The sequence below is a fragment of the Eschscholzia californica genome, unplaced genomic scaffold (genome assembly GCF_041429995.1).
Source record: "Eschscholzia californica isolate CP2 unplaced genomic scaffold, dmEscCali1.0.p SCAF_2, whole genome shotgun sequence".
In the NCBI taxonomy this organism is placed as follows: Eukaryota; Viridiplantae; Streptophyta; class Magnoliopsida; order Ranunculales; family Papaveraceae; genus Eschscholzia; species Eschscholzia californica.
The window spans coordinates 1,738,335-1,754,083 of NW_028238309.1; the positions used below are offsets into that span (position 1 = coordinate 1,738,335).

Below are 15,749 nucleotides of genomic sequence, written 5' to 3' on the forward strand. Positions count from 1 at the left end.
ACATTTTCACAATACTCTACCCAAAATAGCATATTGAAACATACATCACTAATCTATCTTACAGTTGCCCTTCTTGTTAGGATGGTAGTAAATCAGTATTTCTTTTTGGGTTTGTTTGAAGCTAGTTTTCATGGTCTCCTAGCTGCCGAATTCAACGATTCTGATTGCCGCAGTAACTTCCGGCCAATTTCAGAACACATAGCACATTTCCCCTGTGGGAGCTTGTTCCTTTTGAATGCTACACGTGTCCTGACAATTGCTCTCACGCTTTGGTCTACTGTTCCATCTTAATGGGTTTGGCGGTATGTTCCGGGTCCAACCTGCTTATCCACTTTTGGGCTTGTGTATATTTTTGGGGCACTCCTTTGATCCTGGAGTCTCTCTCAAGCTTGGGCCTTATTCCTATTAAGCCCACCTTTGACCCTGGTAAGCTGATAAGCTTTGCTCTGCAAACTACTATTGGAGCTGATCACATCTCTTTAGTTTCCTTTCGAAATGGATTTGTTCCTTACTTGTTATGGAGTACAAAATTACTAACACTCTCTCCATCTATGGTAGCCTTGCTACCGCCTTTTACTGATTCAGTCAGGTCTTTCGACATGAACTGGATCAGCAATCTTAATCACCAGGTATTCAATTCTTCTTCCTTTGGTAGACAGTTGGATATTATTTCTCCTTCTAGAAAAATCTAGAGGGTAACCCAGAGTCTGATGATTCCAACATTAGGAACTCAATTTTCTTCTTTGAAGATATGCCCTTTTGTCACCCTACCCGAGAGTTGTTACTCATCTTTGTATTTTTGGGGTGAGTATGGATCGGTCTATTAAAAAGATTTAAAGGAGCTGTGTTGGTCTCTTCAAATCTCAAGCTCGAGTCAGAATGGTTGGAAAATGGCCAACACATGATGGTTCGTCAGACAACTTATGACACAACCACAAAAGTTACAATTAGGAGTATTAGTTTCAAGTTGTACTTATCAATTTATATCTCCTTAAATGTAACTTTGCTTTCTCTTCTATAAACTTTCAACATTTAAATAATACTATGTTTACAGTTGACTTCATACTTCGTATTAAAGGGATCGATGCTTCTCGTAACATTGCTAGAAAGTATTCAACGAGTTTGGATATACACTATAACCGTCAATTAAGAGTTGAGTTTTCTTTTTAGTATCTCAACATTTATTGTAGTATTTTTATAGGCCCACATCATTATTTTATTTATTAAAATAAACAGCATGAGTAAATCTAAAAAAGTATTTTGAATTGAGGGTCTCAATAGTGTCATCTAGGAAAGATAATCTCAATCCATAATTAACACATTGGATTAGTTAAATTTTTGTTTAGTGTTGTACTGGAGATGCTCTTATTACCTAAATTTTATGGGATAAATTTTGATGTCAAACTGCTTCCAGCGAGACTCGATATCACGAACCCATGTACTTAAAGAGTATCTTAGTGTTCCACCGAAGAATGGTGGACGTTGGATATGGTTGTGATGATTAAGATACATACATGTATTATCAATTGTCATAGTTAAAATCATAGTCATGCAAAAACTGTTTATTGTCGCTAAAGTGAGTTGAGGACAAATTAGTCACAGCGAAAATCCGATCTGACCTGGAGAATCAATCCATGAAGGCGCAAAATAGCATTTCAGATGTGCATCGGCGCATATTAATGCTTGCTAAATTGAACGGGGTGTAAGTTAGCCGAAGCTAAAGCGCGCTTCTGCACATGTCAGGACCTCCTAAATTGAGCTCAGCGCAAGGCAGCTTTTGCTGTAATGCGCCTTGGCGCACATTAGCTAACGTACAATTGATGGCTGCGAATTTTAACTTCCTCTAAAATCAATAAACTGTCAAATGTCAAAAGATTCTCCTATTTGTCACCTGTCTCTCCTTTGCCTTTCTGGTAGGCAAACTTGTTTGCCATGAAACTGGCGGGGGATCGAGACTAGGTATAGACAGACCCATCATCATCATCTTCTTCTTCTTCTTCCTTCTTCAATTTGAGGTATTATAAAATACCTCTTTTTTTTCTTTTTATTCCTTTTCTTTTTTCTCAACCAAAACTAAGTGTTTTAACAGCACTAATTCAGTAAGTAGATAGATCAAAATATCGGATTATGTTCGATATCGGAGTAAAGGAAACAAAGAAATGGAATTCACTGTATGAAGAAGCTCTGGGTTAAAAAAAAAAAACCAATATCTTTTTAATTGATCAACCACAACAAGAAGTTCTTCTAAGTTAATGAACCTTAATACAATATACATGACTTGTTCAGGTATTACAGGTACATTTGATCTTTATTGGAGGAAACCCTAACCCAACAATGGATGAAAATGTTAAAAAGAAATCATCCAAAACATCGAGCCCCACGAGAACGTTTTTACCTAATCTTACAGCAGTACTTACTCTTCACTGTTCAAATAAAATCCTAGAAAAATGAAGTACGAAATACTCAAACGTATAAGAGTATAAATAACTGCATCTAACTAGTTAGAATTGTATGGAACTCAGCTTGGGTAAGGTGGTTCTTGAACCTCTCTGGTTCTAACTTGATAAACCTTCTTTCCTTGCTTCTCTTGTACACCAGACGAGGCGATTTCTTGCTGTCTCGTGAATAATGCAACATTTCCGTAAGCTGGTTTATCGATCCAATTAGTTGGTGGTTTTGGAGGTCCACCGACATTCTGTAACAACTGGTTCTGCTGATTCGGCATCTGGCCTTGGGTGAACATCCTTGGTTGCGTGCCTGAGTGTGGAAGTTGTCTTCCACCTCCTTCGAGGGATAAAGAAGACATGTCTGTAAATAAATTATGGTTTTGTTGTTCTTGATATGTATATGGATCTTGTGTTCTAAAATTGTATCCATTATGTTGTTCCAAGAAAGCAGGAGGAGCTGATCTTGAGCTACTAATCATATTACCTCTGGGATTGTTGTGATGGCCGTAGAGGTAATTTGGGTCTTGGAAAAATCCTCTTTCCTGTCCTGACGGTCCGGCAGGTCTGAGCCTGTTAACTGTTTGGTTGTTCGGGATATGCCAGTGAGGTGGATGATTCAATAACCCCGGCGAAGAAGTGTTCGGTTTGATATTGAGTGTGTTTTTAACTAGTCTATGTGCCGCTTCACCCAAATGAGTGCCTGATATTGCACGTGAAACTTGTGGCCTGAAAAACAAACCCGCAAACAGAGAAATCAAGTTACTCTTGCATTGAGATCTTGAGATTATGCTTATAAAAGCAATCTCTGGCAAAAAGAAATATTTTAGCAAACTGTGATCAGTTTTTCCTTACTGATGTATAAACTAAAAGTACATGTTACGGTTTCTTGGGAGTTAAAACGTCTGGAGAATTGATTTCTAAGTTGAATAAAGTAAATTTGCAACACGAGATGCTAGTACTGTATTATTGTAGGACCGTAATTTTACCTCTCTCTACCATGTTGACGCCTGCTATTGTCTTCATGCCACAGTACAGGGAAAGGTTTTACGTCGTAAGGCCTCACAACCTGCAATTAAATTTGAAAAATGTCAAATTTGTGCATGACATTTTCTATATACAAGAATGTTTCCCAAGGCTGTATGTAGTTGAAAACAAAGATATTACATATCTTTTAAATCTTGTAGAGTCTGAAAGATAAGTTTTACCATTTAAACTGGCAACATCAAGAAATGGTTACCTTTTAAGGATAGATCTACAGAAGAAACAGTAAAGATAGCAAGACAATGGACCAACTATTGGCCGAAAGTTCTGAGTTAGGGGACATAAGTATCACATGTAGTAAAATGATAACAAAACAGTAGTTTTCCGTGGACAGAAACCTCTGTCAAATGCATCAAATCCGAGGCTTCACTTGGTATGATGTGAATTTTAGATACAAACTTTCCAGCATTCCTTATGCTTTGGTGTTCAATTTCCAAGTGCAAATAGATAAACCAGTTTGTAGTTAGACTGCATGAGTTCGGCAAAAGATGGTGCAAATATTTGTAGCCATGCACAAAACTGGAAATATTCACACTATTTTACAGAATTTGCGTGGGAAGTGGGCTAAGTTTGAACGGCTTCATTCATATGAGATACCAAGCGGAGCTTAAGATACATTGTCTTCATACAGAGCCTACAAGCAAGAACAAACTAAGGAAAATTTTGCCAGTGGAAGGAAATATGCAACCGTGGTTTTTCTTTCCCGACGCATGAATAATCTATTGTGTCAGACCATAGATGGTGAGGTTGCCACTCGTATGTTCCATATGCCAGGTTTAAAGCTAGTAGCCCAGTATGCTGTCCTTGGGATCTACCTGACAAGTTTTTTTATTCTCCCTGTTGTTTTAAAAATGAAGACATTGGGGGACACCCTTCAAATACCCAAATCTTGAAGGCAAGCTCAGGCTATGACAAGATAAAGTTGTAAAGCCCTCAACACGTTAGGTGGAACCCCTTGAGATGATTCACTGGAATCATTTTCTATATATTCCAAAAGCATGAAATTATGATCTTCAAAGCTCAAACGACAAGAAAATATCTCAAAAGACCTTCAAGGAAAAGTCTGACAGTTCCACTGAATAAATGTTGGACACAAAACCTAGTGACAGTAATCAGTGGTACAACAACCGCTAGATGCTTTTCTTAGATGAGTTTAACCTTTCCGACATACCTTTGTGGGCATGATTACACCTCTTGGAGGTTCAGGTATGTGTTGATGGTGTTGAGGATTAAGATAAGACGCATTTCTGCAAACAAAATAATATGAGACTGAAAATATGACAAGTAAATCTGGATATTCAAGGATCAACAGCCAGATAGGAGACTCACAAGGCTAGGTTATTCCCTACGTCTCCCAACCCCCTGACTGGGGAAGGTATTGTTTCTCTGTGTCCGTTCCTCCCAGATATCCATAGATATCCATTCATCCCATCACTGCAACGATAAAACACCGTCAATACTATGCATAAGCTGAAACCATCATGAATATTAAGTTACTAAATACCAACCTAGTGTTTGTATCAATTTCACAAGCGAATCTTATTTCTGTGGGTGATCGATAGTATTGGGAGTAATAATATGAAGAGATTTGTGCTCCTAAAGGATGATTTGGAGAGACATATAACAAATCGAGCATCACACTGTTTCGGGCTTGTTCTTCTTCCTTCACGTACCAAATTAAGATGAGCATGATTTAGCATCGATAAATAACAACCAAAACAAACTCGCTAGATTAGTTTAGCACAAAACATTAGAGTTCATATATTGAGTAAACCAGAGCATAAGAATTTAAGAAAAACTCTGAAGACTTTCAGCATTATAACCCTCTAAAGAAAACAAGCTAATAACTTCCTAAGGTAGAAAATATCTTATTATTAATAGCCATCTGGGTAGTCCACCAGTGCACACCATTGAGAAGGAAACTTTCTCACTTCGGTGATTATTGATCCAATATTTGTTCTGTCATTTCCTAATTGTTAGGAAGTTAATATTAGAGATATGGACATGACCCGTTAGGGTAGGGCCATGCAAACCGAGAAGTCCTCATACGTGATCGTGAAAGCTAAAGTGATAAACCTCAACAACCTTATCACACTTATCTTGTATCTTATTAGATTTACCCTAATCATGTATCTATATATACTACATTGTAAACCATTAATATTCAAATAATACAATTTTGTAATCTCTTCATCTCTCGGCTATTCTCTCTCTCTTTTGTTTTTGATCTCGATCTCTCTAGCTCTCGGTCTAACTTGTTGCTCCTAGAACACTCAAGTTCTAGGACTTCACAGTTAACAACATTCTATTGCCCTGAACTTGATGGAGCAAATCATACAGATACCTGGCAATTATTACGAATAAAGACTATAGAATCGTGTCTAGTAGAATGCCACGAAATTAATAACAATTGCCCATAACCCCACTCAGTTATTGAGTATTCAATAGACTAGTATAGTTATATACTTCTATTACATTCTATTTCTTCATTTACAGGCATTAAAATATGCTGAAGCTTCTATGCTTCTTTCCTTAGTTGAAAGTTTGATTCATTTGAATTTCCGTGGAGTACAGGGAAAACGAGAAGACAAAATATAAATTATAAACAAACGTTCAAGATGAAGGTTTCTTTAGATATTTGTAATAGGAGTTTCCTGCAAATGTATTCTTTTATTTTCCCTTTTCATACAGATAAAAAATGTCATAACTTTTCATCCTTTTTAAAAGCTTGAAGGTAGTTAACATTTCTTTGTACCCATAGGCTATATAAAGAATAAAATAAATAAGGGTCTTATTGTCCTCACCGTTAGAGTGTCTTCCAGCTTCTTTGTTTGGGCAAGTAGTTCTCTTTCTTGGATAAACGGCAACTTCACGACACCCTGAGTTCCATAAGAAGATATTCCTATTAACTATATAGTTGAAAAATTGAATGATAGAAACCAGTAAGGAATAATAGCACAACTCTGGTTACCTGCCATGCGAATCTTTTACCATTCATGTCAACCTCAAAATCTGTTCACAGAAACAAACAAAACTTAGAAAGCAGAAAAAACAATGCATTTTATATTAGTTTTTTTAAATAAACCAACATACCATCAGGATAGAAGTAACTTATTGGAGATGATGGATTAGTCATTAACGCCTTATAATGCTCAGGCAGGGCATTTGAACTACATCAAAGAAGAGATAAAACCTGTCATTCATAGCGCATAAAAAGGAACTCGTGGGTACCCAAAATGTTAGTACCGCTTCCTAATACATGCAAAATATAATAAATAACTAGAAGTATCAATGACCTTGCAGCTGGTAGGGTCCCCATTAGCTGATCAAAGGGTTTAAACGGCTGTCCCAAGAAAAATGTGATCTCTAAGTCTGCCAAATTCTTAAGATCGGAAGCAAAAGGAGCATAATGATATGGATAATACCTGAAACAAGTGGAAAATGCCAATTCAAATACAAATTAATGTTACAAATGTCTCTATCTCTAATTGGCGAAAATCAGTCTGAGATTGAATATGTAGTTCAGGAAGCTCGAGGATCTGAAAAGAGGTTTACTGGAAGGAGCAAACTGCCTCAACTTATTTTGTTGCACATTAACTTACCATTGCCAAGAGCAAACACCATGATAATAATAACGCAACACCCAGCATAGACCTTCCACATACTTCAAAACCTACATATGCACGATGAAAAAGAAAACCAAGTAATAATTAATAAATCACATTTTCACAACAATCAAGGGGCGTATTTCATGCAAGAATGTTCAAAACAAAGCTCCCGTTAGCATTTTTATCTTCTAATTCTTTATTTTCTTTATTGTTTTGACATGTGAATTACCATCGCTGTCTCAGCTAGCATCACTTACAAGTTACAAGCAAATTAAGAAGCTCAATTTCACGAGGAACCTTTCAGGCTTTTACTATGGTTATTAATACCATTAGATTGAATTAGCATCAGAGGAGAGAAAATTGTGTCAACTTGGAAAAACTTACAACATCATCTCTAACTCTGTCAATCTCCTCAGGGCTTGACACGCCAAATTTCTCAATATAGTACCTTTCCTTGTATCCAGGCTCCCCTAATTTTACCTGATAAAAAGTGATCATATAAAATCAAGGGATCAGAAAAGGCCAAGGAGGAACATGTAGGTTAGCCCCATGGAGTGCAACTAGCACTATGAGAAGATGGTCCACAAGGATTTGACTCTCAGAAATCGATAAAAAATAACTGCGCATCACCAGATTGACTAAGTACTGGGATACAGAATCTCAGCACATTGTACCATGAAAGAAAGAAGATTACCTTGTCCAGAGCCGAAGTTTGGGAGTCATCGCCATTTGCTCTCCTTTCTTGTGCCTGAAATTAAAGCAGAGGCTCATGAAAACTGGGTATGTGAAAGAACATATAAACAAAGAAGCTACAAAAACATTTCCTATCCCAAGAAGTGTTAGAACTTAAAACCCGAACAGACTCATTAGCTGCGGAGTACACCTCACGAATTAAGGCATCTTTATTTTTTGAATAATTTGAATGAAACCCCTTCTATGGAACAAAAAAAATATGTTCCGACAATTCACGTGGAATGTTAGGAATGTGATACATACAATAATATATATATATATATATGTGTGTGTGTGTGTGTGTGTGTGTGTGTGCGTGCTACTTAATTGCTTTATTTTACATCAGCTTTCTTTTTCAATAAATGAGAAGTTCATATAGTGACACGTGGACATGAAAGACAGAATAAATCAATAAGAAGAACAACGAGATATAGAAAATGATATCTCAAAAAGGGCAGCGGAAACTGCTGCTATTAGATACTCTCGATGGAAAATATTATACGTTCTTTCTACGGCATACAATTGAAAAGTGCTTCCACGTGCTCTCTAAAAAGAGTTAAGGTAGTATTATGCCAATTTTATACGTGAAAATCTTCAATAAGTTTGATTTGTTTGCTTATTGGGCATATTGACCTGAAACACGACAGGTTTCTTACTCTGTAGATAAGCAATCAGCACTAGATTTTGATTTTATAAGTGATATCGTTTGATTCTTTTCAGTTTTGAGGATCTAATGAAGCACTGAAGACAACAAGGCCAGGGCAAGATGATTAGTGCTGTTCCTGGTGTCTTACACTGACAACCAAGGGACGTTCAGGCAGCGCTAGTACAGGCTTTTCATCTAGTTGTTGTTTGAGCAAATTGAGGTTGACAATGTGGTGGTAAAACAATACAAGAAAGAACGAAAAGCAAATTACCTGTTGAATGCGAGCTCTCTTCTGAAAGATTTGATCTTCATGTACAGCAACTGACTGCACAAAATGTTCTACCCTCTCCAATAAGACCTGAACATACACCCATAAGTTCTGATAACGAATTTATGACTCTAAGATAAGAAATGCTAAGACAAACTCACATCCAGATCCCCATAAGTTCTATACACTTAAGATGCTACAAGGGTTCAATTACTAGGTCCTACACTAAACATTCAAGATCTGATGCAGAGTTTCTACTTGTACTAATCAATTAGCTAAAGACTTAAACATCATGTTTAATGCTTCCGACAGCAAAATTCAAATTAAAACCATCCAGGCCTTCACTTGCAGATTTTTCTCCTAAAAACAGCAATATAAAGTTACAAACAATTTAACGCTATAACGAACATTGATAAACTTCAGTACCACCATAGTACCGGTCAACTACCAACACAAAAAATAAACAAGGATCTGATAACAGAAGCTCTAAACATGATGGTGAATCTACTATCTAGTAAGTGTTCACATTAACATGATACATGAATAACCAATGTTTCTTTCATAGGCTTTAATATGCTAAACTGTAAAAGCTTACAGAAATCGAAGGGAACCAGGGATTACCTCGCCCGCGTCTGTAAGATAGCCACCCATAGCAGCAAACTCCTTTTTATAGACATACATCAGTAGATTTATAGCACCCTGAAGTGGCAAATAACAAGGTAACATAGTTACGTAAGGTTTCAAGTGAAGCAGATATGCCGCGTAAAAAGAAGTCAAGAAACTCACAGGACAATACACCAAAAGAAGATTGGGTCTGCTTAATAGACTAAAATATGAATCCAGTGAACAAAAAAAATGAGGAGATAGCAAAATGTTATGATTTCTATAGCTCAAGAAAATCCATGTACCTCACGTATTTCCAATGTTGGCATATGTGGTAGAAAATCATTTCCCACAAAGAAACAAAGGAAAACAAAATCATCCACTATCCGTTCAAAGTTTATCTGAAATGGAGGGTTTGGAATCTCCATTTCATATTGTAAATACTCTCGTAACACCCAGATGTTGAGAAACTGCCATGAATAATCACAGAATGAAAACCAGTCATATAATATAAGAAAGTATAAATAACAAATCGAACCGTATGTAGGACTATACAAAATGAAAACGGGTAGCCCAATTGAAAACAAAACCTGGTATTTCTTTTTGTGAATTGGTGTTTCGTCTATTGCCCCGGCTTTCCCGTTGCAGTCAGCTGCAAGATGACCAACTTGGCCACAAACGTAGCATTTCTCTTGTTGCCCTGGCAAAGTGATTACCTGCGCGGAAAAGAGCCTCCTCATTTCAGTTGCAAGTAGAATAGATAATGAAGGTGTTTTGTTGAAAACGATAATGGATAATGGAGGTGTTCAAAGAACTCAAGTTACAAACCTCCCTTAATATGGAGAAATGAACCTCGTGGGTAGCTAAAGACAGCATAATTAGATCAGCATCCTGCAAATAAGGAAACTCTCAGTTTATTCCTGACTTTCATTTGGCATATAGAGGCATACATGCATACATACATACATATATATAAAGAGAGATTTCCACGAGAATAATTATCAGTTGGCACAAAAAGACTGAAATTTATACTCACCAAACCATAAAGGCAATGCCGTGTGTTTGGATTAAATCCAGGAAGATTACGTTGTAAGCGGATGTACGACATGATCTTGTGTTCACCCTCTCCGGGAACATTTGAATCAGAAAGAATAACCTTCAAAGAGTCATCCAACGTAGCAGCACGAACAAATTAGAAAGAGAAGTACCTTGAAAACTAAGATATTCGAGGAAAAAAAGATCGCGGCAGAGATGAAGAACTACTTATTCCCAAGGGAAGCAAGCTCATTTCTTGTTAATGACTGCCTACCTTGGTATAACACCACCCAGGATTGCGGTTCAGCCTGGAATGTATGTAGTACTGAAGTGCCACAGACAAAACAGCCATAAATGGAGTTCCAGGAGTTATGACATTTGAGTCAGATGTTTCAGGCTTCTCCTTTTGCTCCAACTCTCTCCTTTCATCCTCGAATTCCTTCTGCAATCTTTCTTCTTCGGCTAACTGGGATATAAGTATATACATCGGGAAACTTAATAAGTTTCAAGAAAGACTCCTTGACATAAACTAGAGTTACGTGACTAGAAAACATACTGCCTCAGCGGCATCTTTGGCAGCCCTGAAGCGCCTAGTTCGCTGCTGGTTCATTTTAGCCCTTGGTGCAACCCCATCTGCGAATTTAAATTAAAACATAGTTTGTCATGTTGCAGTTTGGCATGTGAAGAGAAGCCGAGTATTAAACTTCTAGATAGAAGTCTAGTATGGAGAATACCAATTGCCATGTAAAGAAGCTTTCTTGGGCGAACCATCGTGAAGAGATGATCGATGTAATCAAACATTGATTTGAACACGTCATCATAGGTGGATGGTGCAGGCTGCATAGAAACAATTTCAATAATTCTGGTTGCATTGTCTCAGTTTAACTAACCAAACCATTTCACTGAAACACGAATTTAGTCTTCGGTCTTGACAATAAGTTCGAAGCCGAAATAAAACATTGAAATTGTTCTCTTTTAGATTCCAAAAGCCACATATATAAACAACTTATCTTTAGTATAAATGATGCCTAAAAAACCAGCCTCTTGATGCACATTAATCTTATCGAAACCCATATTTCAATATGGATTTTTTTTTCTTTTCAACATATGTAGATTTACAGTCAAGTAAAATTTGGTAACCTTTCCTTTTTTACCTGAATTTAACTATCAAAACATTTCCATGAAATTCGGCTTCCATTTTTAGCTCAATGGCAACATATTCTGGTTGTTTTGCCTCAATTTAACTAACCAAAACATTTTCTTGGAACAAGAAATTAATACTCCATCTTGATATTAAATTCTAACGTGAAATGACACGTTAAACTTGTTCTTTATTAGAATCCCAAAACCATATATACAATTACAAACACCTTGTATTTAGTATAAATTCATGCCTAACAAAACAAACTTCTCATTCCAAATTAATCATATCGAAACCCATAACTCAAAATCAGTTTTTTTCCTTGAAACATACAGTATGTACATTTTACAGTCAATTCAAACTTGGTAATTTTTCCTTTTTGGTCTTTGATTAGATATAGAGTATATATAATATGTTAAATATTTCATTTTGGAGAGAAAATTAAGTATCTTTGAAGCTCATATATATATCCTAATATTCACAACAATTCACATCCATGTCAAATAAAAGAACTCTGCCTAAACCTCAGTGAGACAGTATAAGTAGTATTATAAAACTAATACAATTCAAATCAAGTAAACATCTAAAACAAATGAAACAACAAAAACCCTAAAATTAACCTAATCAAAAGCATGAAATGAAAATTTGAATAATATTACCTTTCCTTCGGGATGAAAACAAGGATGAATGATGCCATTCATATCAAGGTAAAGATTATCAAATTCGATATTATTAGGGTTACGTTTTGAGACATCAACAGGTAAAAGAAGTCCATTTGGACCAACTGAAGAAGGTTCATCTTCAATGACTTCAGTTATTGAAAGTGGATACCGATCGGCAAGCCATCGGTAGAAAGCTGGAACTCCCATATAATAATTTTAGTGGTCTTATTTGAGATCTTCTTCAAGTAGAATAATAATAAGCATCAATTGTCGATGAGACACTGATAATTCTAGAGAGAGAGAGAAAGAGAGAGGTTTTCTAGAGAGAGAAAGAGAGAGAGAGGAATTGAAGTTGGTAAGTAGGTTATGAATCGTGAAATCAATCTTATTTCTCTCCTGGTTCGAGTTGTTAGATCGGTGTTGAATTCTGGTTCATCGAGATCGATAGAAGCACATTTTTATATGTATGGTGGCGGGCTCGATCTGATTTTTGAGTCCGATGCCGCCATTATGAGTTTTGGCGGCGCGGGTATAATTTGATGATGGGGTGGAACGAGGGAATTGTGGGGTTGGGCACTTGGGCTCAAACCAGCCGGCCACAAAAACTCCAACTCTTACCTCATGTGTGGTGGTGGTTTGTTTTTGTAACTCGTCTGGCTCAAATGAATCTTAAAATTAATTTAGGAGACTCTTTAGATATTGCGAGCTAGTAAAAGAAAAAACATTTAAAAGTCCTATCCGACTTTGTTTTGTTTCAAACTTCGATTTAGATATTTTTTTTTGTCCCACTTAAGAGAAAAATGAAGACTGGGTGAATAGAAACCGTCTTAAAAATCTTTTGAATAAAAAACTTTTTATATGAGCAAACACTTTGTTAAGACCAAAGGTGATCAATTATTGTACCAATGCGCAATTACGTTTTGTCCAGAAATCAATTTGTATCACTTAATTGTCTCTTTCAAGTCAAGATACTTTAAAGTATCACTATAAGGAAGACTTTCCCTCACACATTAAGCGACCGCTAACCCCTCCCTCCTACAAGGCTACAATCAATGTCAGTACTAACTCGGTAACTCTAATTGACTATCTTTCACACATCGATACCTAATTGACTATCTTTCACCTCTTGGAGCATAACTCAATCTTAGAGCATCTCCAACGCAGGTCGGGCGCAGGCGATGGATTCAAATTTATGGGTGTAATCTACGTGTAAATAACACTAAGGAGTGATGTTAGTAAGAAGTTATTTTTTCTTCAATAATAATCATAAGAAAAAGGTGGGAAGTGTTTGGAGGGAACACTGATAAGTGCCGCGGGATCATTCTTTTTCCACTCTCTCTCTCTCTCTCTATAACATCACACCGATCGGCGTAGAGTTTACCCTAGCAGCTAACAAAGATCTTGTTCTTCCCCTTTTCAACACTCAACAAACCGAAAGAAGAAAGTAAGTTCCTTTAAACTAATCACAGCTTAATCGAACAAAATCAAGTAAACCCAATGATAATTTTAGGGTTTCCCAACTAAATATGAAAGACCCTGATTCCTTTTCCTCGTTGCTACTATAAATTACTGATTTTTTTTGTTTTTTATGTGGATTATTGGTTTGTTAGATTTAATTGAATCATACCTCTTATAGAAGTTAATGGCTGGATATTAGTTAATATACCCACATGTCTATTTGATTGAAATAAGTGTATTCAGGATATCGAGCTGCTGATAGGCAAAACTAGATTGAAACCCTAGTTTGGGAAGAACTTACTTCAACTTTGCAGATTAGGGTTTGAGTTAAAAACATGGAACTTCGGATATTAGAACCATACTACCATAACTGAAGTTTTAGTAGACTATATTCTTGTACTATATTCCCAAATTAACCCGATACTCTTGATTTTATTTAGTTAGGGTTTGGTCTTGTTTTCCTATGGTATTATTAGCTCCCTCTACTCTATTGAACATTTCTTTGTGATGGTGAAAATGTACTGGTTTTGTTCTCAAATTGTTTAGTGAATGAACCTATGGTTCTTGAGTTCTTTAATGCTGCTGATTAACGCCTAGGGTTTCTGCAGCGAGTATTTGTTCTTGTATGAATGTCTTGCTACTCGTTGGGCTTATAACTAAGTTGAAAACTAGGGATGTCGGTTTTTGGATCATGTTGTTGGAATAATGTTATTTCGCAACCTGAATCTGTAGGTGCCTGCTTATGATTCCGACGAGAAAATGCTCATTCTCCATATCACAGTTTACTAGCATTACATAATCTGTGTTTCAAGCTAAGTTTATGTCACTAAATTCTGGTAGGTTTAGTTTATAAGCATAAGGACTAAAGAGACCCACATTCTAAATTTATACCCTATGCTTTAGAAATGGACAGATTTGTTACGAATCCTTTAGCCTGTGAAATCAAGAACACAATTTTTTTTTTGGGGTAAAATACAAATCGGACATAGATGATAGTAGTGGAGGTGAAGTGGATGGAACCGTAGAACAATGACCTAACCTACTTATTGGAACAAAGTTAGGATAAAAAAAAGAATCGGACAGGATGAAAGTAGTAGGTTATTTGGGTTCCGACTCGTAAGTATAGGAGAATGTTTCAAATTGTGTCAAGTCAACTAAATAATGGAACTTTAACATTTATGATGTTGAAATCCACATTTATAACGACAGTTTCTTGTTTCGATAGCATTATGATAGAGGATGCTGGGAACTCAACAAAAATAACCGAATGATTTGAATCTATTTGCACCCATTGTTTCATTATCTTTTTATCATCCGCTTTTCAGAATCATGAGCAATAAAGGTGAAGGCAACTTTAGGGAACCGATGAGCGAGCAGGCAGTTGCCAATATATATGGGAACATGAGGTCTGAAATGAACCAACTTTACTCAAAGATCACAGAACTAGAGATGGAAGTGAGCGAACATTCCTTGGTGATCGGTGCCATATCGCCTCTTGACCCATCTAGGAAGTGTTTCAGAATGATCGGAGGTGTCTTAGTAGAGAGAACCATCAAAGAAGTTCTTCCTGCCGTTCAGCGAAACAAGGAAGGTCTTGACGAGGTAATAGCTCGGATGAACGAGGCTCTAGAAAGGAAGAAAAAGGATATATCAGAGTTTGAGAAGAAATACCAAATCAAGATGAAGAAAGCTGACAGTGAAGTGAGAGACGACAGCAACCAGAAAGAAGGTTCTGCTCAGGGAGTTCTTGTTGGTCCAGCAGGCGCAAACGAATGAATGGTCGATCTCTTCTCATATTTTATTTTAATATCTTGTACTGTTTTTGAATCTCTTTGTGCTTATGAAGGATGTCGGTAGAATATCTTTGCGCTGATTCGAAATGTTAGACAATGGTTCTTCATTGAGCTGCTGTTAGGAGTGATATACATATTTCAGCTTGATTGAAATTGATTTTGACTGTTTAGACATCAATTGGTTGATTTAGGTGCTTGGTTGATTTAGGTGCGTCCTGAGTTATTGAACTTGGATTGGGATCGGCTTTCAGCCGTGACCTGAGTCTGGGCTGTCTAACTGGCTGAGTTGAAGTTGTATGCAAATAAAAATTCAAT

General features: G+C 36.7%; 2 protein-coding genes across 2 annotated transcripts; one reads left to right on the forward strand and one right to left on the reverse strand.

Moving 5' to 3' along the window:
* Positions 1 to 2,194: 2,194 nt before the first annotated feature.
* On the reverse strand, positions 2,195 to 12,881 carry XRN4 (exoribonuclease 4). Its single transcript, XM_086660966.1, has 22 exons — positions 12,181 to 12,881; positions 11,115 to 11,217; positions 10,937 to 11,013; positions 10,655 to 10,846; positions 10,382 to 10,501; positions 10,174 to 10,236; positions 9,936 to 10,061; positions 9,651 to 9,815; positions 9,364 to 9,441; positions 8,746 to 8,832; positions 7,791 to 7,844; positions 7,481 to 7,576; positions 7,091 to 7,161; positions 6,785 to 6,913; positions 6,582 to 6,658; positions 6,460 to 6,500; positions 6,293 to 6,367; positions 4,997 to 5,151; positions 4,818 to 4,922; positions 4,660 to 4,735; positions 3,434 to 3,513; positions 2,195 to 3,173 (listed from the first exon to the last, which is right to left on the reverse strand). The coding sequence occupies exons 1-22, from the start codon at positions 12,388 to 12,390 to the stop codon at positions 2,519 to 2,521; spliced, it is 2,835 nt and encodes a 944-aa protein (XP_086517092.1). The 5' UTR covers positions 12,391 to 12,881; the 3' UTR covers positions 2,195 to 2,518.
* Positions 12,882 to 13,491: 610 nt separating this feature from the next.
* On the forward strand, positions 13,492 to 15,587 carry PDF2 (prefoldin 2). The gene is made up of 2 exons (XM_086663514.1): positions 13,492 to 13,627; positions 14,967 to 15,587. The coding sequence occupies exon 2, from the start codon at positions 14,971 to 14,973 to the stop codon at positions 15,415 to 15,417; it is 447 nt and encodes a 148-aa protein (XP_086519640.1). The 5' UTR covers positions 13,492 to 13,627; positions 14,967 to 14,970; the 3' UTR covers positions 15,418 to 15,587.
* The last annotated feature ends 162 nt before the right edge of the window (positions 15,588 to 15,749 follow it).

Coding starts and splice junctions, on each gene's coding strand:
- PDF2 (XM_086663514.1), top strand. CDS start 14,971: ATGAGCAATAAAGGTGAAGGCAACTTTAGGGAACCGATGAGCGAGCAG.
- XRN4 (XM_086660966.1), bottom strand. CDS start 12,390: ATGGGAGTTCCAGCTTTCTACCGATGGCTTGCCGATCGGTATCCACTT. Junction 8,833..9,363: donor ATCTTACAGACGCGGGCGAG/GTAATCCCTGGT, acceptor GTGTATGTTCAG/GTCTTATTGGAGAGGGTAGA. Junction 7,845..8,745: donor AGAGAGCTCGCATTCAACAG/GTAATTTGCTTT, acceptor CTTTAATTTCAG/GCACAAGAAAGGAGAGCAAA.